The sequence below is a fragment of the Urocitellus parryii genome, chromosome 3 (genome assembly GCF_045843805.1).
Source record: "Urocitellus parryii isolate mUroPar1 chromosome 3, mUroPar1.hap1, whole genome shotgun sequence".
Lineage (NCBI taxonomy): Eukaryota > Metazoa > Chordata > Mammalia > Rodentia > Sciuridae > Urocitellus > Urocitellus parryii.
Genome location: NC_135533.1, coordinates 104050992 through 104075482, shown reverse-complemented (window position 1 = coordinate 104075482; position 24491 = coordinate 104050992). Strand labels below are relative to the sequence as shown.

The window sequence follows — 24491 nt, the reverse complement described above, 5'->3', positions numbered from 1 at the left end:
AGACTTAAGAAAGGCAAATAGGTTCATGAAAAGATGCTTAATATGACTAATCATCAAATTAAAACAACAGTGTTCTTTCACCTCATACTTGTTCAGAAGGTTACTATATATACAAAAAAAATAGGAGGAAGTGTTAGGAAGCAGATAAAAGAAAAACTTTGAATACTAATGTTGGAAATGTAAAGTGGTGCCACCATGAAAACAGCTGTGGATTCCTCAAAAAAAATAAAAATAGAACTATTATATGATCTTATAACTCCATTTTTGAGTATATATCCAAAGAAATTAAATCAGTATGTTGTAGAGATATCAGCACTCTTATGTTCATTGCAACACTATTCATAAGAGTCAGGATGTAAAAACAAAAATGTTCTGTGATGACAGATGAATGCATAAAGAAACTGTGATACAAACACAGTTTTAGTCAGGTTTTTCACCTGTTACCCCCCCAAAAATATGATGAGAACAATTTTAGAGGAGGAAAACTATTTTCTGGCTCAAGGTTTCAGAGGTCTTGGATGCCCAGCTCCATTACTCTGGGGCAGAGGTGAGACAGACTACCATGGCAAAAGAGTATGATGATGAAGGTAGGTCATTGGGGTGTCTTTGAGGTATATATTTTGCCCTTTGTGAGTGCAGTCTCATTCTCTGCTTCCTGGTGACCACATTCTGAGACACTTTCCTCCACCACACTCCTGCCATGATATTCTGTCTCACCTAAGGCACAGAATGGAGTTGACTGTCTATAGCCTTTGATCTCTGAAGCCATGAACTGCAAGCTGACTAAAATGCACACACATGTGTACACATACACACACACACACAGAGGATACATATATATACACACACGTACACACAGATATTTATTATTCTATTATATATGCTATTCAGCCTTTAAAAAGGAGATCTTGCCATTTGTGACAACAGGAATAGACCTGGAGGACATTGTGTTAAGTGAAATCAGATACAGAAAGACAAATACTATGTGATACCATTGATTGAGCAGTCTAAAACAGACTCAAAAGCAGAGTGCAATAATGGTTACTAGAGGCTAATGGGAGAGGGAAATGAGAAGGTATTAACCAAAAGATACAAAGTTTCAGTTATACAAAATGAATTACTCCTAGAGATTTGCTTTACAATATTGTGCCTATAGTTAACAATATTTACTGTACACTTAAAATTTTGTTAAGATAGGGGGTGGGGATGTGGCTCAGTGGTATACTGCTTGCCTAATATGCATGAGGTCTGGGTTCAAACCCTAGCACCATGAACAAACAAGCAAAAATTGTTAACATGATAGTTCTTATGTTAAGCCGTCAAGAAAGAGAGGAGGAAAAGGGAGAAGAGAAAGGAAAGCTACTTATATCTGCTCAGGACACATCCACATTCAGTTCTTCCTAAAAAGAACACACCTAAATCTCTGAAATCCCCCTTAAGGAAGAGGAGGACTAAAAGGGTATTCATCACCAAAACTGCTAAATTAAATTCTTTCAGCCAATATCACACTCGTTTGATCCAAACTGTATCTATTGCTCCACTATGTATGTGTATGTGCCCCTTCCTTATAATTTGTTTTTTCTCTTTTTATTAAATCATTTGGCATTTTGAAAAAAATAATATATTGTTAATTTGTGCCATTTATTTAAATTAAAAAAGAAATGCATGCTCAATGCAAAGACACTGAAAGCAGAACATCCACAATTCCACATGAACTTCAGGGCACATCAGCCCAAATTGTGTTGTTTCTTTTAAAAAAAAAACCTGATTGTTCTTATGTTATATGCTTTATCTCATAAGACACCTTTATACCACAGCAGCATATGACCTACCTATTCCACATCAATATATGTTCTTATAAAAGAGAATTCAAGAATTGAATACTCTTTCATAGAAATACAAACTTACATATGTAACAGAAATCACCTAATCAATCTGCTATTCTCAGAAATGTAGGTTTGCCAGTTTTTTATTTTATGAAGAATCTGCGATAAAAATATTAATATCTTTTGGATTTTTTACATATTTATATCAAAGAGAATAAATACTTTAATGATTTTATATGTATTATAAATTCAATACTCGATGATAGGAGTCAAATTAAGATCACCAGCAAATTTTTTCCTTTCCCTCTACATATTTCTCCACTGATCATAATCATTTTTGTCATATTTTCTAGTCAGAGAAGAAAAATGCTATCCTCTGTGTCTTTGTAATTTTATGCTCCTGTGTGACATGAAGTCTTAAGTTTATTAGATATAAACTCTTCTTTTTTAATGAAGGATTTGTTCAAGTTATCTGCCAGAATTTCTATTGACACGCATTCTTTCTTTCTTTCTCTCTCCCTCCTCCTCTTCCTCCTCCTCATCCTCCTCCTCTCCTCCCCTATCCTTTCCCCTCCTCCTCCTCCATCTCTATCTTTATCTCAATCTTTATCTCTATCTCTATCTCTATTTCTCTCTTTCTGTCTACTGAGGATTGAACCCAGGGGTGATTAACTACTGACCTACATACCCAGCCCTTATTTTTATTTTGAGACAGGGTCTCATTAAGTTAATTAGGGCCTCACTAAGTTGCTGAGGCTGGCCTTGAACTTGTGATCCTCCTGCCTCAGTCTTTTTAATTGCTAGTATGGGCCACCACACCAAACAACATGTTATTTTTAAACTTGATTTGAGAATTTTAACTTTTCTTTCACCGAGTATTTAAAGTTTTATAAGCTTATAAATTGTCCTATCATTTTAATTATTTGAATATTTTGAAATATTAACAAATTCTTATCAAAGGAACTTGTGAACTTTTATGATTTATGTCTTTTATATTTAGAAAGTCCTTCCCTCATCTGAAAATCACTTTTTCCTGTTTCTATTTTTCATTATTTTAGTGTTATTTGGCAGGGGGCGGACATAACAGTGCAAGGGATTAAAACCAGGGCCTTAACTATGCTAGGTAAGTACTCTATCACTGAGCCACATACCCAGCCCTCTTCATTAATTTCAATGATATTTATTTCCAAAGAATTTATGAATAAGAGTTTCACCTTTTTAAAAATTAAAGAATATCATATCCTTTCCAATTAATTAAAAATGTCAATTTTATCACAGTAAATTATAGACCCTTGGATCAGTTATTGAATTTTCTAATCTATTCCATTGCTCTGTGTTCCATGAGCATGCCATTGTTTAAATCCTTGACAATTTTTAGTGAGAACCTTATGTAAATCATCAGCCATCTCCATTCTTCCTCATCATTTTTAATAATTTGGGGTCATTATTACAGATTTATATTTCTAGCTATCCTTCAGAAACATTTTATCAACTAAAAACATATTCCTCTCTTTGGCACTTTTATTTCAATGACTTATGTAAGTTCCATTATATTACATTAACATAATGCTGCATATTAGATGTTACATTATTTAAAACCATAGAAATTTGTACATTAATTGGAGAAAATCAACCCACTCATAATGATGAATATCCCTGTTCACTGATAAAGCATCTCTTTTTATTCATTCAACTATAAATTATATTCTTTGCCATTTTAAATTTTTTGATACATATTCTCTTTTACATTGATTCATGAGACCATTTTATTGCTTTTAAGAATGAAATTTCTTGCCATTTATACTGTGTATTTATTGCTGATATACAGTAATGCTTAAAATTTTTGTGTATCTATGATCAATCATTGTACCATTTTTCAGTTGATTTATACAAACTAGAAATAATAATAATAATAATATTTCTGTTTTGTCTCTTCTGGCAGTAGCTAAAGCTTTCTCTTAGCATTTAGTTTCTTGTTTACCATAAACACCTACAGGGGACACTGAGAGCTACAGGGGTTGCCCTGAGCTAGAAGATAGTCAGCTGCTCCTCACCCTTAGCCCTCTCATTCCCTCTGCACCCTCCCTACTGCACTGAGACCCCAGAGAATTCCCAGACCTTCCCCAGTCTTCATGGCCCGCAGCCCCTTGGCCAGCATCTGTTAGGCAGGAGACTTCTGTGAACCTGATGAATGTCCCTCTATGTGCATTTTCACCCCTTCTCCTCTCACCTTTTCCATTCTTACTCCTACAACATCAGTGCCTCCGGGGAGACTAGATCATCCTCACCAAGACACAGGCATGGAGGAATGCTATCCATCTCAAATTACCATCATCATCATCATCATCATCATCATCATCATCATATCCAAAAGCCTAACTACATCTACCAGCTACAGCTATGGCTCCCTTTTGTTCAAATTCAGCTCAGTTATGCTGCAGAAGGATGCAGAATTGGAAGGCAGCCAGGACTGCTTTCTCTGATCTCTCTCTCTCTCTCTCTCTCTCTCTCTCTCTCTCTCTCTCTCTCTCCCCTCTCTCTCTCTCTCTCTCCTCACCCTCTCTCCCTTTTTCTCTTTCCTGAAACTTGTTCTAGCAGGAGCTCTTTCACTGCAAATGCCCAGAGGGCCTGAGAAGTTGGCTATGCCCTGGCCTGGCTTGACTCATCTACCTTCTAGTCTGGGAAAACAGTTTGTTCGCATAGGACTTCAATATAATAGAAAAAGATTGATGTGGGATTTGGAGGGAAATCCTAATTGAGTCCCTTTGCTTTACTATAATATATGAAAATATTGCCCCCAGGATCCTCATGCCTCATGTCCTGATAGTAGAGAGGAAACACATTTCACCTCATCTCATCATTGCTGTAGGTAGCTCGTTTTTGCTAATCCTTGTGCTTGTAGGATGCTTCTCTTTTAAGTCATCAGCTACTTTCTGAATAGTTTCCTTTGTATTAATTTTCTATGCTGTGATGATCACTTCCTCTGCAAATCTAGGTTTCCTTATCCTTTGACAAATGACCATTTCCTGTGCCCTTTATTCCAAAGATGGCTACCCATCTCAGGAGTGAGAGCCAACTGCATGGCCTCTCATAGTCCGTCTACCACTTTACCCTTATTCTTAGTGACTTCCTCCTCGTCCTTCAGGACTCCATCTTCATCTATTCAGACCAGGTGCCGTGAACCATCCATTGGCTCTTTGTGTGTGAGCTATGCACATTTGAGCATATGAGGGGACTGGTCTGGCATTGGGTGCTGATGGGGCTATGCGAGGCAACTGTGCCTTTCCTCTCACTCTGCCTGTGATGCCACACAGCACCTGAGATGGGTGTGACTTGCCAACATGTCACCCAATCTGCTGACCACAGGACATCACCAAGCAAAACTCCACCCTTCAAAACTCTACCCCTTGCCTTATTTGGGTGAAATATTCTATCGAATGTCTTTTCCCCAATAAACAGGGGGGTTCCAAGTATGCTCTCTCTCTTGCTTTTTCCAGTGATGCCCAGCATGGAGCTGACCCTTGGGTGGAGCTGACCCTTGGGGTCACCAAGCAGTCCTGTCCTCAACCTTAGAAACTCACATTCGTGTTTTGTGTGGTTTCTTCGCCTTTTTCTCAGTTTATTGATGCAGCCAGCTCCTCTGACCCTAGCACATCTTGCCAGCCCGGCCAGCTGGTGACAACCAGTTTTGATTTTTTTATGCTCATTACTGCTTCTTTACCGTTTATATTGACATCACATGCCTATCTCGTAACAATTCTTTCTTTTCAATATCCAACTGTTTCTCATATAGTTTCCTAGAAACCTTAGCCTTTGCAATTCCTTTTTCATAATCTCTTATTTCCTACAGTCCATCTTTTCTTAAATTTTATTCCAAGTATCAAGATGATACATTCTAAGTTTTACAAAAATAATGTCCTCTCTCTACTACTTAATGTCATATTTTCCTCCTTTTCTGTAAAATAAGTTTTTCAATGACCCACATTGTTTTTACATGTATCTGTCCTTAAAGAATGCATGATCTCTCCAAGTCTGGAATGTGTTTTCACAGACAGAATTAACTAGGTTTTTTGTTCCTCCTTCTAACTCTCCATTTTCATTTGCATGTAATTGGAATTTCCATTTATCACTCTTAATTTTAAAGGATAGATTCCAGTTCTTTTGGAAATATGTAGTCAAGGTCATATGTAAATTCAGCAAGAAAATTCAATACCATCAAAACATTGTTTCTAACTTTTAAAAAATTAAGTGTGATTTATGCTTTTGGGGGCATGAATCATAAAAGTAAAGGCACATTTCTTTCCCTCCTAACCAAACAGAGACAATCCACCCTTGGTGATTCTCCCTGTGATGGGTGTGCTCATCTTCCAGCCCCCAGGGAGTGTTCTACACACTGAAAAGGAAGTGTACCACACTTGGAGAAGCCCTACTGATAGCCCTGAGTGTGGAGAGGGCTCCTGACCCTCAGGCAATCCAATTCCAAGCCCTCCTGTTCAGCCTGGCCACCTTCCATATTTTCCCACCGACCTGCTGCCGGTTGAGGACATGGTCCCTCCACTTCCCTTGGTTAGGCTCCTGGTCCAGGGTACCCTGATCCGTAGCCAGATGTTACTGTCTGGGAGCCATCATCATCATGGGCCTCAGATTCTCTTTCCCCAACTCCCCTCATGCCCATCTCCCTCAGATACTCCACTGGAAAAATTAGGAGCCTTTCTGAATATGATTGACAGAGCCTACCCATTGGGATCTGCTAAGTGGGCTTGGTGGACTTTCACCCTGCATTTGTTTTGTTTCACCCCTCACCTGACCTTTGACTTTTCACCTGGGATGCAAGCACCTCAAAAAGTCACCGCTCCTTTTAAAATATGTCCTATGAGTTCCCTTTCAGATATCTTCTATAAGAATAAATAATTATGCCAGAATTCATGTGGGTAGGTTTAAACTATTTTTTAAGTTGACTCTATTATAGAGTGCAGATTTCTTACCAGGAATCAAGTTGCTGAAGTACCATCCACATAAAAAATAAAGGCTTGAATCAAACAGAATCATCCAGCAAACCCAGCCAAATGTCATGCCCCCTGGTTCTGGAGCCTGGTACATATTATTCCACTGGATCCCTGGTAGAAAAGGTCAGAGTTAGAATTGCACTCCCTCTTTGACTGTAGATTTTGGTGAGACGAGTTAATAAATTCTGGAGGCTCAAGTAGAGCTGAATAAAGGTAAAACAAAAGGAAAGTTAATACCATTGGCTGAATTCTTCAAAGGAAATGTTGGCTTTCTGCGTATACATCTATTTCAGTGTGTCAGGTAGAGGAAACTTTGGTATCATTTTAATTTCTATCATTTAAAAAAATTGTAAAGGTCACCTTACTTACCTTCAGTATTACTTACTCAACTAAAAGCCATTAACATTATGGGAAAATAATCATTTCTTTTTTGGTAAGTAAAAAGAAGACTCCTGAGAACACAAATTCTAAATTTTTAATTCTCTCTGCTCTTGGAAAACATGTAAATAGATACAAAAATATCTTTTGAATCCTATTTACATGGGAAATACAGGGTGGGAAAGAATTTGTTTTCTTACAATGCTTCTGCAATTTATTTACAGATTAAAATATAAGTTTAAAAAGACATTCATTTTTCAAATGTTTCCTATAATACTAACCTATAACTCAATAATAATACATGTTTTAGTCTTTATGCACTTGTTGGAATTGGAACCAAACTATTAAAATAGTCTAGTAGAGACCATTTTTCTTCTGAATTTCTTAATTTGCTTTAGTTTAAAGATCAGTTTGAGGAATACAGGAGGAAACATTCAGAATTACTCGTCTATTCAATAACAACATGTTTTATTAAAAATGTCAGGGAAACCTAAGAACTACAAATTAAGAGGCTGATGTAACAAGAGCTAGAGTTTTATAGCATATATTTTACCTATCTTTACAGAAATCATAAAAACATCTAAGAAATTTATCTATTCTTGTTTAGAAGTTCAGTTGTCAAAATGTCAAGTAAAAAATTCTGTCAACAATTTTTAAAAAAATGATTTTAAGCTGTATTAATGGGAATAAAATATGTTTTAAAACTGGAGGAAATAGCTGTGCTCTGTTCTATACTGGTTACGCTTCAACCCAGCAAATAGTAAAGATAGGAGCTGATAAATTCATTAGTCGTTGTCATTTGTAAGAGGGAACTATAGGAAAGTAGAAAGAAGGAGCAGAGGAACCCAAGAGATGGATCCTAATTCAATAATACTCCAGCAAGGTGGAATATAGGGGCACATCTGGAAGATTCTGGAAGGTCCCTGGGTTGAGCATGTATCAAGGATGTCCAAAGGAAGGTCCAAGCACTATCTGGGTGTTTGATTGATGACATCTACAGGAAGGGCTGCAAGGGTTATTCTTGATTGTTCTCAAAATGGAGACAAATTGATGGTGGGAAGTATTTTCATCAATGAAATCAAATGTCAGAATCTCCTTCCAAATGCTTCACTTGGTAATGCAGCCTTTCTACTATATCACTTGCAGAATACCTATAAGTTTCCAAAAACCTGAGTCACTGAGAGTCATTTTCCAAAAATGTGTCCTCTTACCTGCCTCTTGTCCTTCCAGGAATGTAATGAAAAATACTCCTTGTCCAAAGGCAGTTGTTGAGAGGAGGCACTGCCCACAGATTGGTGGAGTAAGGAGAAAAACGATACATTAGTGTTTGATTGGGACCACAGAAAATCTACAATACCAAATTCAAAGAGAGATACCATGACACTTTCTGATTCCGAGGATGCCAAACCATTGCTTCAGGCAGTAATTTAAATATCTGAGCCTGAAAGTCTTAGCAGACTGTCAACCCTCTCTGAACAGTGTGCTAACAAGCTAGTTTTTAATGTTAAAAGGAATTACTTCTCTTTTCTGCAATGCTTGAAGTGTCATAAATCCAATGCACTGTATACAGAAATGTGTAACAAGAAACAGTAGAAAATGGAATGGAGCAATTTACTGGGTTTTTTTTATTATTAAGTGAATGCCCTGGAGCACACTGCAAACAGACTGATGGAATATGGACATTATTCTACACTAGAAAGAGAGTGTACTGAAGGAAAATGTTATTTTATCTTCAGTGGGGAGGACCTATGTCAGAAAACAAAAAAATAGAAAGCCTATTGAAAAAGCATCTTACATTTACAAATATAATGTACCAGAGTTAGATTTTTTTTCAATTGCTAGAAAACATTTGAATATGTAAAAAGGAAATCAAGTACTGAATATATAGAACCCTTAAATATAAAGACTGAAGTAAAAATAAAATTGACAGCATTAGAAATTTAGCTCAGCTCATCAATGGCTCTTTCTACCCAGTTCTATGGGAGGAACACTAAATGGTCCCACTTGTGTTAATTATTCTAAAAACATCTAATTCATATTAGCACCAAATTATTTGTTATCACAGATGGTGAATTAAGCTACTCAAATCAATAAACACATATCAATGGACCAAACATTAATTGAATGGAACCATTTTTTACCGTGTATGCATATTAATGCTGTGTGTACATGACTAAAAAAACCCACAGCATTCAGTCGTTTATTGGAGTTGAAGAAAAATAATTGGGCTTTCACAGATATATTTCACTGTCAGGCCATAAATGAGCATAAAAGTGATCGATACACTCACTGGGGCTGCCAAGGACTTTCAAAAGACTTTAAATACCCCTCAGATTCCAACCAAATCTCCCTGGTACCTCCTCAAAGTGACTCCATATACACATCCAAATAGACTGCAATATAAGAAAATCACCTGACCTATTGGAGATCATAAAGACTCAAGCATAATGCAAATGGGTATAGGTATGACACTGATTTAATGAAAGACTGATTTAATAGTGAATTGTTCACCTCTCCCACATTAATTGGGTTCCTGCTACATCAGGCACTGGGATTGCCGGACAATAGTCATTAAAGAATAAGTTTCCATCTTCTATGTATCTTATATTGCAGACCTGAAACCATTCTTATTCTTTTTCATAAGGTACATTTTAATGGATGAGCGATTCTGACATTGCTAACAGAGAGATCTTTCCACTTATATGATGTAATTCATGATGCATCAAGAAAAATGCTTATATTTTACTTCTAAAATAGCTTCAGAAATCTATTTCTTTCCACGCATGAAACAAAAAGAAACTAAACTGATATGCATCCTTAAGGATGCCACTGATTTCTCAGAGTCTTCCAAGAGCCCCCATTACAAGAAAAATGACGATTCTTAGTGGGCTGCCATCCAGCAAAACCACCACAATTTCAATGAACTACTACTGTAAGTTTTGCATCTGTGGGTAGAATAAAGAAAGTAAATATCAGAAATCCTGTTTAGGTCAGAACATGATAAACTGGCAAGTTAAGGGTGGTGGTTTTGTGTTGTTGCGTAGATCCCTGCTTTATTTTATTTTGCACCTTTATAGAACAACTCACTTACCAGAAATGTCTGAATAACAAAACTTAGTTGGTTGTGCAGAACCAACAGAACTATGTAGGGCAGAAAGCTGATCATGTACACCAGGCTGGTACACAGGGCTGCTGTATTAGCTTGGCTGAAAAATGCACTCAAGAAGTAACTCAGCATAACAACTGACACCCCAAAATCCAGGAGGAAGAGGAAGATGATGAATGCATTGCTGTAGGTGAAGATGCCACTTGTTTTCAGAATGATGGCCAGAGCAGCACTGCTCAAGGTCAGCACCACTGCATTCTCCAGGAACCAAGCCAGGAAGTGAGTTGTTGGATGCACTCCCATCATCCGCAGGTACTGTCAACAGAGGGAAAACCCAGAGTTGTCATAGCAGGAGGTACCACAGAAAGAACAGGGCAGCTTGTGGGACAGAGAAGGAGTACCAATGAAAGGTAAACTGGCATGACTTGCAAATTCAGCCCTAGAAAGGGCACTTTGATCCAGAGCTCAGCATGTGATTTTCATGAGCACCTTACAAAGTAGGTCTTTACTGCTTCAGGGGAGAACTGAAACTCAGACATAAAAACAATCTCACCAGTGAGAGCAGAGCTTCAATGGGTAGGGGCAGGTGGCTTAGACCTCAAGTTTGGTGAACTACAGTCCCATTGTGTTTTCTTGTTTACTGAGGGTTTATTATCTTTGTTTTCACTTTTGTTCATTTTGCATTTCATTTGTGTTAGTTTGTTCTCTCTCTCTCTCTCTCTCTCTGTCTCTCTCTTTTAATAAGGACAAAGAGAAAGGAAAGAAACACTGGTGCTTAAGTATCTTAATTTGGAGGATCACTGCCTGTTTTAGAAAATATGTTTTTCAAAATACCCCTGGTTGAAGTAATACAGATAAAGCAATTCTTCCATGAAACTACTGTTTTCTCACCAATCGTATTGTGTTATCTTTGGGCATGGTGCTGATGAGTACATGATGGAAGGAGTACATGTGCCTCTCAGACACACTCTGGCTGGCCAACTGGCTGGTGGCAGTAGGGAGCCCAGCAAGTGGATACTCAGTGGTGGGGGAGAAACACTCATGAGTAGATAGATAGTAAATAGGAAAATGCTAAACAGGGATGCAAGTGCTCTGCATCATTTGTCAAATTTGAAGAACAGTACATTTAACTTCAACACATTATTTCTGCAAATTAATAAATACTCAATAAGTCAATGACGTGCACCCCTTGTCTCTGTTCTCACTGCTCTTCAGAAATCAACAGACAGTCACGTCTTCACCAGATACTTTTATCATCTTTCATTCTTTAAGTCTGATGGTTTCAAGTTGCAGCAATATCAGGACAAAAATTCAATGCTTTCGCAGAGAGTTCTAATGACAGATTAAGGTGGAAAGTCTGCTGTTAAGTCTTTCTAATTTTTATGAAAGTCGCTAAGTGAGCAATGCTGGATTTGATCTTTCAGTGTCATATGGTTCTTCTTTGGTTTTCTTCCATCTCAATAAGAAATATCTGTTAAAATCTGGCAGCACTTCAGACTTCAACATAACCTGATGTTCCTACAATAGGGATGCAGTGGGACCATACCTAGGAGGCCCAGCTGAGAAGAGAGAGGCAAAACAGAAAGGCCTGAGCAAGTCACTGCCCAGGATCATTTCCAAAGTCTCACAAGCAAGGTTAAGGCCATTTACCTCTTCTATCTGGATCTCCCGCTCATAAACCAGTTTTCGGACCATGCTGGCCACCGATACCATCCAAGTCAACATCATTATCAGAGGGAAAAAGAAACCGACGTTGTTCAAGAATCTGTAAGGGCATATTCAGTCACATTTGAGGGCAAGAGAAATTATTCATGAGTACTGCACCCATCTGAGCTTTTTAAAGTCATCTTACAAATCATGCACCTCCAAGAGCAAGGTCTCAACAGGCCTAGGATTTAGGTAGGGCTGCTGTGATTAGTGTTTCAGCTTTGAAGGTATACAAATGCATGAAGGAGATCCATGCAGGAGATACAACTAATTTGAGGTCCCTCAAGTAGCCACAGCCCAACCCAATCTTCTGACACCTGCTATAGACAGCACAAGTCAGAGGAAGAAAAGAGGTCATTGTTCTATGACTTCAATTTCTTCCACTTTAATTGGGACCAACCATTTTTCTCTCCTCAATCAATGACAGCAATTGATTATAGGTAATTGTTTATAAAATATGCAAAAACTGGTAAATAAACATCTCCCTATTTCTCCAACATTCACTTTTCAAAATATTCTAATTGGGCTCCATTTCTAATACACGACAAGGACACCATTTAGGTCATGTCCTTAAATCCAGTAAGAAGTTTTCAACACCTTTCCTTCCTGCCTGCTCAGCTGGCCACATGGCCCATTCCTTCCTTCCCTCACCCCTCTTAGCTTTCAGAACAACACTTGGCTTTCCACCACTGCTAGGCAGCTTCTCAGTCTCCCCACTAACAACTTCTCCTGTACCTATCCTTTCAATGTGGACATTTTAACCCCAATCCTGGGGTAACTGCTGGGTTCTCTGTCTTCCCATGCCAAAGTGAGCTCTAGATTCACACATTAACTATCCATCACTGAAACCAACCAAAGGTGCAAACCATATTAATGGCCCTATGATACATACATGAACCACACAGAAAGAGGGCCTACCATTAAAGACTCCCTCATTCTAACATATGGCAGGGGACATAAAATCAACCAATAAACAAAGAGATTTGTCACATGGAGTCAGGAAGGGATCAATGCTATGAGGAGGAAAGCAGCAGTTGTTACAAACAATAAAAGGGATGATTTTTAGACAGGGGCATTAGGCAAGGTCACCATGGAAGAAATATTTAAGCAAAGTGCAGATAAACTGAGGAAAGGAAAGTGCCAGGGACAGAGGTCGGAGCAGACACAACCCAACCAGGAGTGGCCAAACCATCCTGAATCAGCAGGCTATAGGATGTGAGCACCAGCTGGGGCCAGATAATGCAGGGACTTTCCCATGTCAGGGTAAGTTCTGGATTTTAGCAGATAAAAAAAAGGGGGATACCAAGAATGGATTCAAAGAAAAGGAGAGGAGGAAACAGTGAGGTGATAAAATTAGGAGTATGGTTTTTAAGAAGGAAACATTAAATGTAACACAAACAATGGACTGTTTAACTGTTAAACAATTAACTCCAGAGGTCAGGGAGTCCTCTGGAGAGAGGAGTGGGGACATTATAGCAGACAGGAGCCATCTGAACAGGAGACAAGGGAGCCATTACAGATGTTGACCCTGGAAAAGGGGAGAGTTCCAATGGGTCCCTGCAGTGATGGTCTCCAGGGTCCCATCAGACTTCTCCTTCAAGGCATTCACTACAACATGGAAGCTGCTCTCTCTACCTGTGCCAGCCTCCCATGCTAGAGGCTCAGGTGATAGGGGACTTTCCCACTGAGCCAAACTTTGTTGATGAACAAATGAAAAAGGGAATTAACTTTTGTTTTTACTCACTTTTCTGCTTATGACAATTGTTCTGGGTTGTTGGAGAATCACACTTTCTTTTTAATAACCAGAGTTAGTTTTATTGATGTGGAAAGAAGCCCACAACATTATTGCATGGAATATCAGGACACCAGACCATGTAAAATGGTAAATATCTAGCTACCTATATTTGCATAATTGTGCATATGCCCAGGATTATTCTAGAACAGTGTTAAACCAGCCAATTAAGACAGCAATTATTTCTAAATTCTGGAATCTTATCTAACTTTGATTCTTTATTTGGACTTTTCTCTTTATCTATATAGATATAAAAATATATAGCACACATGAATTATGTAACATTTATAATCCGCAGTCATTGTAAACCTTAAACAACAACAAAAAAAGGTTTTTTGTTTTTTTTTTTTTCAAAAGGAATGAAATATGTGAAGATAAAGGCAGCAGGAAGACATGGGGAAAGGCTGGGGGAAGGGCTCAGGGTGATTGACCAGGGCACGGCTCACAGCCCCACAGAGAGTCCGCTTCCATCCTGGCGAATGTACTGGGTCAGAGGCAGATGGAAAGTTTCAGTGGAGGAGTTCAATGAAGACTCTAACACCTACTTGAGTTCTAGAAGTTCACCTGTTTGTGTCAAGTGTTCAAGTAAAAATTTTACAATGTACATTTGAAATTGACTTTTATGGATTCTATAACTATGGCACCAGATACTAACAAGATTTTTTTTTCTTTTTTGGTTAATTGTACACATTGCAGCACAACTTTTCATTTCTTGGATTGTACACAATGTAGCGTCATACCATATGTGTAGTCATACATGTACCTAGAGTAGTGATATCCATCTCATTCCACCATCTTTCTTACCCCCATGTTCCCTCCCCTCCCCACCCTATCTTTTGCCCAAAGTTCCTCCATTTTCCCCATTCCCCCTCCTCCCATTATGGATCAGCATCCATTTATCAAAGAGAACAATCAGCCTTTGTTTTTTTGGGATTGGCTTATTTGGCTTAGCATGATATTCTCCAACTCTATCCAATTACCTGCAAATGCCATAATTTTATTCTCTTTTAATGTTGAATAATATTCCATTGTGTATATATACCACAGTTTCTTTATCCATTCATATATTGAAGGACATCTAGGAGTGCTTCCACATCTTAACTATTGTAAATTGGGCTGCTATAAACATTGATGTGGCTGCATGACTACAGTAGGCTGATTTTAAGTCTTTGGGTATAGACCAAAGAGTGGGATAGCTGGGTCAAATGGTGGTTCCATTCCAAGTTTTCTAAGGAATCTCCATACTGCTTTCTAGATTGGTTGCACCAATTTGAATTCCCACCAGCAATGTTTGAGTGTGCCGTTTCCCCCACATCCTCACCAACATCTACTATTGTCTCTATTCTTGATAACTGCCATTCTGACTGGCATGAGATAAAATCTTAGTTTTGATTTGCATTTCTCTAATTACTAGAGATGTTGAACAATTTTTCATATATTTGTTGATTGAAAGTATATCTTATTCTGAGAGTGTCTGTTCAGCTCCTTATCCCATTTATTCGTTGGGTTGTTTGTTTGTTTTTTTGGTGTTAAGTTTTTTGAGTTCTTTATATATCTTGGAGATTAGTGCCCTATCTGACATACATGTGGCAAAAATTTGCTTGCCAAATGTAGGCTGTCTCTTCACTTGATTGTTTCTTTTTGCTAAGAAGCTTTGTAGTTTGAATCCATCCCATTTATTATTCTTGACTTTATTTATTGTGCTTTAGGAGTCTTGTTAAAGAAGTCAGTGCCTAATCCTGCATAATGAAGATTTGGACCTACTTTTTCCTCTTTTATGCTCAGGGTCTCTGGACTAATTGCTAGGTCCTTGGTGAACTTTGAGTTGGGTTTTGGGCATGGTGAGAGATAGGGGTTTAGTTTCTAAACTAAACTAAACTATGCATATGGATTTCCAGTTTTCCCAGCACCATTGTTGAAGAGGCTATCTTTTCTCCAGTGTATGTTTTTGGCGCCTTTGTCTAGTATGAGATAACTGTATTTATGTGGGTTTGATTCTGTGTCCCCTATTCTGTACCATTGGTCTATATATCTATTTTGGTGCCAATACCATGCTGTTTTTGTTACTATTGTTCTGTAGTGTAGTTTAAGGTCTGGTATTGTGATGCCTCCTTGCTTCACTCTTCTTGATAAGGACTGCTTTGGCAATTCTGGGTCTCTTATTTTTCCAAACGAATTTCATGATTGCTTTTTCTATTTATATTAGGAATGACTATGGGATTTTAATTGGAATCACATTAAATCTGTATACTGCTTTGGGTAGTATGGCCATTTTGACAATTTTAATTTTGCCTATTCAAGAGCTTGGAAGATCTTTCCATCTTCTAAGGTCTTCTTCAATTTCTTTCTTTAGTGTTCTATAGTTTTCATTGTAGAGGTCTTTCACTTCTTTTGTTGATTCCCAAGTTTTTTTTGTTTGTTTGTTTTTTGAGGATATTATGAAATGGGGTAGTTTTCCTAATTTCTTTTTTTATTTTATTATTTTTGTAAATACACAACAACAGTGGAATGCATTACAATCCTTATTACACATATAGAGCACAATTTTTCATATCTCTGTATATAAAGTATGTTCACATCAATTTATGCCATTATACATGTATTTTTTGCATCACAATTTTTAATACACATATATACCACAATTTTTCTTATCTCTGTTTGTATATAAGGTATGTTGACATCCAAATCAAGTTTTCATACATGTACTTTGTGTAATGATGATCAAGACATTCCACCATCCTTGCTAATCCCCGCCCCCCTCCCTTTCCCTCCTACCCCTCTTCCCTATCTAGAATTCATCTAATCCTCCCATGCTCTCCCTCCCTACCCCACTATGAGTCACCCTCCTTATTTCAGAGAAAACATTCAGCATTTGTTTTTTGGAGATTGGCTGACTTCACTTAGCATTATCTTCTCCAACACCATCCATTTACCTGCAAATGCCATGATTTTGTTCTTTTTTAACGCTGAGTAATATTGCATTGTGTATAAATGCCACATTTTTTTTATCCATTCATCCACTGAAGGACATATAGGTTGGCTCCACAGTTTAGCTATTGTGAATTGTGCTGCTATAAATATTGATGTGGCTGTGTCCCTGTAGTTTGCTGTTTTTAAGTCCTTTGGGTATAGTCCAAGAAGAGGAATAGCTGGGTCAAATGGTGGTTGCACTCCTAGATTTCCAAGTTCCATACTGCTTTCCAAATTGGCTGCACCAATTTGCAGTCCCACCAGCAATATATGAGTGTACCGTTTCCCCCACATCCTTGCCAACACTTGTTGTTTGTCTTCATAATAGTTGCCATTCTGACTGGAGCAAGATGATATCTTAGAATAGTTTTGATTTGCATTACTCTGATTGCTAGAAATGATGAGCATTTTTTCATATATCTGTTGATGGATTTTATATCCTTTTCTGAGAAGTGTCTCTTCAGGTCCTTGGCCCATTTATTGATTGGGTTATTTGTTTTTTGTTTTTGTTTTGCTTTGTGTGTGTGTGTGTGTGTGTGTGTGTGTGTGTGTGCTTAGCTTCTTGAGTTCTTTATATAACCTAGAGATTAGTGCTCTATCTGATGTGTGAGGGGAAAAACATTTGCTCCCAGGATGCAGGCTCTCTGTTCACCTCACAGATTGTTTCCTTGCTGAGAAAAAACTTTTTAGTTTGAATCCATCCCATTTATTAATTCTTGTTTTTAATTCTTGTGCTATAGGAGTCTTATTAAGGAAGTTGGGGCCTAATCCTACATGATGAAGATTAGAGCCTACTTTTTCTTCTATTAGACACAGAGCATCTGGTTTAATTCCTAGGTCCTTGATCGATTTTGAGTTAAGTTTTATAGGCCAGTAGACCAATGGTACAGAATAGAGGACACATAGACTAACCCACAAAATTACAATTATCTTATATTAGACAAAGGTGCCAAAACATTCACTGGAGAAAAGATAGCATCTTCCACAAATATGCTAGGAAAACTGGAAATCCATATGCAACAAAATGAAATTGAACTCCTTTCTGTCACCATGCACAAAAGTTTTCCTAATTTCTCTTTCAGAGGATTCATCACTGATACATAGAAATGCATTTGATTTATGGGTATTGATTTTATATCCTGCTACTTTGCTGAATGCATTAATTAATTCTAGAAGTTTTCTGGTGGAGTTTTTTTGGATCTTCTAAATATAGAATCAAGGTGTCAACAAATAATGATAGTTTGAGTTCTTCTTTTCCTATTTGAATCTTTTTATTTTGTCTAATTGCTCCGGCTAGAGTTTCAAGGACTATGTTGAATAGAAGTGGTAAAGGTGGGCATCCTTGTCTTATTCCAGTTTTTAGAGGGAATTCTTCCAATTTTTCTCCATTTAGAATGATGTTGGCCTTGAGTTTAGCATAGATTGCTTTTACAATGTTGAGGTATGTTTCTACTATCCCTAATTTATCTAATGTTTTGAACATGAAAGGTGCTGTACGTTGTCAAATGCTTTCTCTGCATCAATTGACATAATCATATGATTATTATTTTTAAATCTATTGATGTGATGAATTATATTTATTGATTTCCATATGTTGAACCAACCTCATATCTCTGTAATAAACCTCACTAGATCATGGTGCACTATTTTTAAATATATTTTGTATTCAATTTGCCAGAATTTTATTGAGAATTTTTGCATCAATGTTGATCAAGGGTATTAGTCTGAAATTTTCTGTCTTTGATATATCTCTGCCTGGTTTTGGTATCAGGATGATACTAGCTTCATAGAATAAGTTTTTTAAGGGTTCCTTCCTTTCCTATAATTTGAGGAGTATTGGTATTAATTCTTCTTTGTAGATCTTGTAGAACTTAGCTGTGAATTCCTCTGGTCCTGGGCTTTTCTTGGTTGGTAGACTTTTGATTGTGTCTTCTATTTCCTTGCTTGAAATTGATCTGTTTAAATTGTGTATGTTCTCTAGACTAAGTCTTGGTTGATCATATGGCTCTAAAAAGTTATCTGTGTATTCAAGGCTTTCTATTTTACTGAAGTATAAATTTTCAAATAGTTTCTAATTGTCTTCTGTATTTCAATAGTGACTGTCATGATATTTCCTTTTCCATCAAAAAATTTAATAATTTGAGTTTTCTCCTTCCTTCTTTTCATTAGGGTGGCTAAGGGTTTGTCAATTTTATTTATTTTTTCAAAGAATCAGCTTTTGGTTGTGTCAATTTTTTGAATTATTTCTTTTGTTTCGATTTCATTGATCTCCACCTGACTGTAATTATTTCCTGTCTTCTACTATGTTGGGTGTTGGTTTGTTCTTCTTTTTCTAGAGCTTTAAAATGTAATGTCAGGTCATTTATTTGTTGACTTTTTCTTCTTTTAATGAATGAGCTTAATGTATTGAACTTTCCTCTTAGCACTGCCTTCATAGTATCCCAGAGATTTTGGTAAGTTGTAGCAGAGCTCTCATTTATCTCTACGAATTTTTTTGTCTCCTCCCTGATGTCTTCTGCTATCCATGCATCACTCAATAGCACATTGTTTAGTCTCCAGGTGTTGTAGTAGCTTCTCTTTTTAATTTTATCATTGATTTCTAATTTCATTCCATTATGATCAAATATAATGCAGGGTAGTATCTCTAATTTTTTTTGTGTGTTTCTAAGTCTTGCTTTGTGGCATAACATATGGTCTATTTTGGAGAAGGATCCATGTGCTGCTAAGAAGAAAGTGTATTCCCTCATTGATGGATGAAATATTCTATATATGTCTGTTAAGTCCAAATTATTGACTGTATTATTCAGTTCTATAGTTTCTTTGTTTAGAAGATATACCCAGTGGTGAGAAAGGTATATTAAAGTCACCCAGTATTATTGTGTTGTGGTCTATTTGGTTCTTGTATTTGAGAAGGGTTTGTTTGACATACATAGATGCCCTATTGTTTGGGAGACAGAAAATTTATAATTGTTATATCTTTTTGAATGAATCCCTTAAGCCGTGTGAAATGTCCTTCTTTATCCCTTTTCACTAGCTTTGATTTGAAGTCTACTTTATCTGATATGAGGATGGAAACTCTTGCTTGTTTACATAGTCCTTGTGAGTGGTATGTTTTTCCCACCCTTTCACCTTCAGTCTGTGGATGTCTTTTCCTGTGAGATGAGTCTCTTGAAGGCACCATATTGTTGGGTCTTTTTTAATCCAATCTGTCAGTTTGATGAGTTTAGGCCACTCACATTCAAGGTTATTATTGAAATATGATTTGTATTCCCAGATATTCTGGTTTATTTTTGGTTTTTAACTGGACTTGGTTTCTCCCTTGATTGGCTTTTCCTTCAGTGAATTCTTCCCTTTGCTGATTTTCATTGTTGTTTTTCATTTCCTCCTCCTGGAATATTTTGCTGAAGATGCTCTGTAGTGCAGGCTTTCTCACTATAAATTCTTTTAACATTTTTTTTATCATGAAAGGTTTTTATTTCATCATCAAATATGAAGCTTAATATTGCTGGATATAAAATTCTTGGCTGGCATCCATTTTCTTTCAGAGCTTTGTATTTATTATTCCATGATCTCCTGGCTTTGAGGGTCTAGATTGAAAAAATCTGCTGAGTTACGAATTGGTCTCCACCTATATGTGATCTGATTCCTCTCTCTTGCGGCCTTTAAAATTCTATCCTTATTCTGTATACTAGGCATTTTCATTATAATGTGCCTTGGTGTAGATCTGTTGTAATTTTGTGCATTTGGTGTCCTATAAGTATCTTGTATTCAATTTTCCAATTCATTCTTCATGCTTGGGAAATTTTCTGATATCTCATAGAGATTGTGCATTCCTTTGGTTTGAATCTCTGTGTCTTCCTCTATCCCAATAAATCTTGGATTTGGTCTTTTTATGCTATCCCATAATTCTTGGATGCTCTGTTAATAGTTTCTTACCATCTTCACTGTGTGATCAACTTTGTTTTCCAGGTTGTATATATACTCTGTCTTAATTATCTGATGTTCTGTCTTCCAGGTGATCTAGTATGTTGGTGATACTTTCTATTGAGTTTTTTATTTGGTTTATTGTTTTATTCATTTCAAGGATTTATGATTGTTTTTTGCCCCAGAATCTCTATCTCTTTCTTAAAGTAATTTTTTGCTACCTGTATTTGCTTCCTTATCTCTTTGTTGGTATGATCAATGGTTGCCTGTATTTTCTCTCTTATCTCTTTGTTGGAGTGATCAATTTTTACCTGTATTTGTTCATTTAGGTCGTTCTTTAATTCACAGATCATTTCAATTATGTATATTCTGACCTCCTTCTCTGACATTTCATCAACTTTGCTGTCTATGGATTCTATTATTGTAGTATCCTGGTTTGTTTGGGGCACTTTCTTCTTTTGTTTTTTCATGTTGTCTATGTGTCTTCCTTTCTTCCAGTGCAGATCTGAGATATTACAGTTTCTACCCTAGAATTTTGTAGTGTCTATGCAGATTATCTGTACCTCACTTTGGTGTTGGGCTTCCTGACCATGCCTGTGTCCCCCAGGAACTGCAACTAAAGATGGTGGCAGCAATAGCAGAGGTAACTCGAGACAGCAATGGAGGTGCCCCAAGTTGAATGCAACCCCTTTTAGAGATGGGGCTGAAAGGGTGGGCCTTACACTGGCTTTGGGATGCCTCTTCCAAGATGCAGCTGCTTCTAGGCCTCTGTTGTCGCAAAGTGGAGGCTATTACATGGGGAGGGCTATGGTGATGGCCTGGGCCTGGGATACAGAGTAGGTCTGCCAGTTGGCAGGCGGGGTTCTGAGCTCCAGCATAGGTCTGCCAGTAGGAAGGTGGACCTGGGCCTAAGCTGGGCCTGGGCTCCCACACAGGTGGGCAATGGTGGTCCAGGCCAAGGCCTGGGCCTAAATCTGGCATAGAGAATCACATTTTTAAGTGGATAACTTGTACATTATACAGTGACTGTGTATAGATGATACAGTGTTTCAGATTTTCTGTTTTGTGTTTTTTCTGGAATTGTCTAATAATCACTTTTGTACTGTTCAGAGCAGGTAGAGATCTATGACAGGAAGCACCATAAATATATCCACTGATACATTCAACAAATGACATCTATTCTAGCAGAGTAAAACAATTTACCACAAAGAAGAAACTCAGAGAACCTGTAAATTTGAAAATAACTAATACTGAGTTTACTTAGGGGTTGAAAAAGTTTGTTCATGAACTTCCTCTTTTTTACTTAATGGCCAGTAGAGGTAGAGCTATTGAACTCTATTCTTTCATTACCTCAAATCTTTTGAAAGAATCAATGGGTATCTTGTCCAAATCTTACCTAAGATACTACAGTCATTTTGGTTAGAATTCCATGTTGTGGATTCTGTGGACCCTTGAAACTGTGTCAAGAAAAAAGACACCAGAGGCTTGGAATTGGACCAACCCGAACCTGAGAATTCTGCAACAACTGCCTCAGGTTCCAAAGCAAGATCAAACACTCTGCACACACATACCTGATGGAAGACATTGGGTAGAAAGTGAATATTATGAAAAACTGGAGATGAGAGATGATAAGATATGAGATATTACAATGCAGCCTTTTTATCTACTTGTGTGAACTAGTCCAAAAATCAACAGGAAGATGGGGAAAAAATATATTGTAGTTTTGTTACATGTGTGAAAGAGACCCCCAAATATTTGGAACCACACAGAAACGTAAATTACAGAGATTTCAGAAGCAAACCACCTCTGCTATCAAAAATACACTTCTCAAAAGTGGTTCACCCCAAGGGGAAATGGGCACAGCAGCAGGTGGTACGTGGGTGTCAAGAAGCACATTAAGTGGAAAGTGTGAGAAGCCACCCACCCCCGGACCCTCTTTTCAGAAGAATAGAACAGAAGGTTCTTTAAAAAAATTTCTTTTTTTTTTTTACTTCATAATTCTTTTAAACTCTTTGTTTCCTTTAGTTGTATATCCCATAGCTATTTTCCATGTAGTTTGTCATATTGTTTTATGCAGTATCTATTTGCTCTGTGTTTCTTCCAGTTTTATCACTGTTTATCTGATGGGGATATATTTTCATCTATATCCTTTTTTTTTTTAAAGAACCTTCTGTTCTATTTCTACATGTTGGCATGGATTATCATAAACCAATCTAATGTAAATTTTGATCTCACAGATATTACTTTTCATATTGAATTGATAAATGTTCCCCTATTATTCAATAGTATGCCCTCAACCCATTTGACTTCATTTCCTCTAATGTTTTAAAGCATTAACTGGAATCATTCTGTTCTTTCCTAGCTCAGGTTTGCATTTGTTCTTCTTAGTTCTTCTTTCCCCTCTTGGGTTACCTGCTTCTGCCTGAAATATTTCCACACCCATCTTTTTCTTCTTTTTACCTTGATTTGGATTATTATTTTATATATTTTCTTTTTTCCATGTTTTTATTCTTTGCCCTATCTTTCTCTCTTTCCCCTTCTCAGCCCCAAGTGACTTTGCTATCTTTAAAGACTAATTTCTCCACCTATTCCAGAACATTGCTAAGATTTTATATTTGGGTTGCAGGAACTGTGGAAAACATTTCACATGAATTTTTGCACATGGCTTTACTCTGAAGTGATTGTAGTTAGTAGAATTTAGGATCATCTCTCAAAGTGGTGCTGATACTGGAAACTGGAGAGGATACAATTGAATGGGTCCACCAATATCTGGTATTCTCCTAGTGTTGGGAATTGAAGAGCAATAAAATCATCTTTTGGGAGCTGGGGAAATAGTTTAGTTGGTAGAGTGCTTGCCTAGCATGCACAAAGCCCTGAGTTCAATCCCCAGCACCACCACCAAAACAAACAAACAAACAAACAAACAAACAAAAAACTCTCTATAATAGCACTGAATGTAATGTTCTCATTTTTCCAATCAAGTCATAGATTAGTAGAATATTTAAAAAAAAAAACAGACACAATCATTAAATGGCTAAGATGTGGCTCAATGGTGAAATGCTTGCCTGGCATGTATGAGGCCCTGAGTTCAAATCCCCAAGCACCAAAAAAAAAGTTGTTTACATGAGACTAACCTTAGAGACAAGACACCATAAGCTAAAAATGAAAAGACTGAAAAAGCAATACCATGCAAATGGAGAAATAAAGCAAATAGGGATGGCTGTTCTCCTATTAGACAAAGTAAACTTCAATCCAAAATTAATCAGAAGAGACAAGCCCACTTCACACAAGTTAAGGAAATAATTCTATAACAAGATATGATTGTAAATATTTATACCCCACCTATGTACATAAAATAAATAGTACTCACATAAAGGATAAATTAGAGTAGAGTACAGTAATAATGGATAACTTCAACATACCTCTTTTACCAATTGATAGGTCATCCAGACATAAAACTCAGTAAGAACTCTTCAGAATTAAAAAGTACTATTAATGAAATACATTTAACAGATATGTATAGAGAATATTTTATTCATCAACAACCAAATTCACTTTCTTCTCAGTGGCACATAGAACTTTCTCTAAAATTGACCATATTTTAGGACATAAAGCAAGTTTTAAAAAGTACCAAAAAAAGAGAGATAATTTCTTGCATCCTATTAGATTGTAATGGAATGAACTTAGAAATCAACAAGATAAAAAACAGAAATCACTTTAACACATGGAGATTAAATAATGCACTTCTGAATGAGGGTCACAGAAATATTCAGAGAGAAATA

At 37.1% G+C, this 24491-nt stretch overlaps 1 protein-coding gene across 1 annotated transcript in view; it reads right to left on the bottom strand.

The window, feature by feature from the left end:
• Abca13 (ATP binding cassette subfamily A member 13) overlaps positions 1 to 24491 on the bottom strand; it is a 441561-nt gene that overhangs the window by 238767 nt on the left and 178303 nt on the right. Inside the window, exons 32-35 of the mRNA XM_077796801.1 lie at positions 11967 to 12081; positions 10302 to 10631; positions 8422 to 8491; positions 6812 to 6943 (exon numbers count right to left, since the gene is read on the bottom strand). Coding sequence (XP_077652927.1) covers positions 6812 to 6943; positions 8422 to 8491; positions 10302 to 10631; positions 11967 to 12081 — 647 coding nt within the window. The remainder of the gene's footprint in view (positions 1 to 6811; positions 6944 to 8421; positions 8492 to 10301; positions 10632 to 11966; positions 12082 to 24491) is intronic.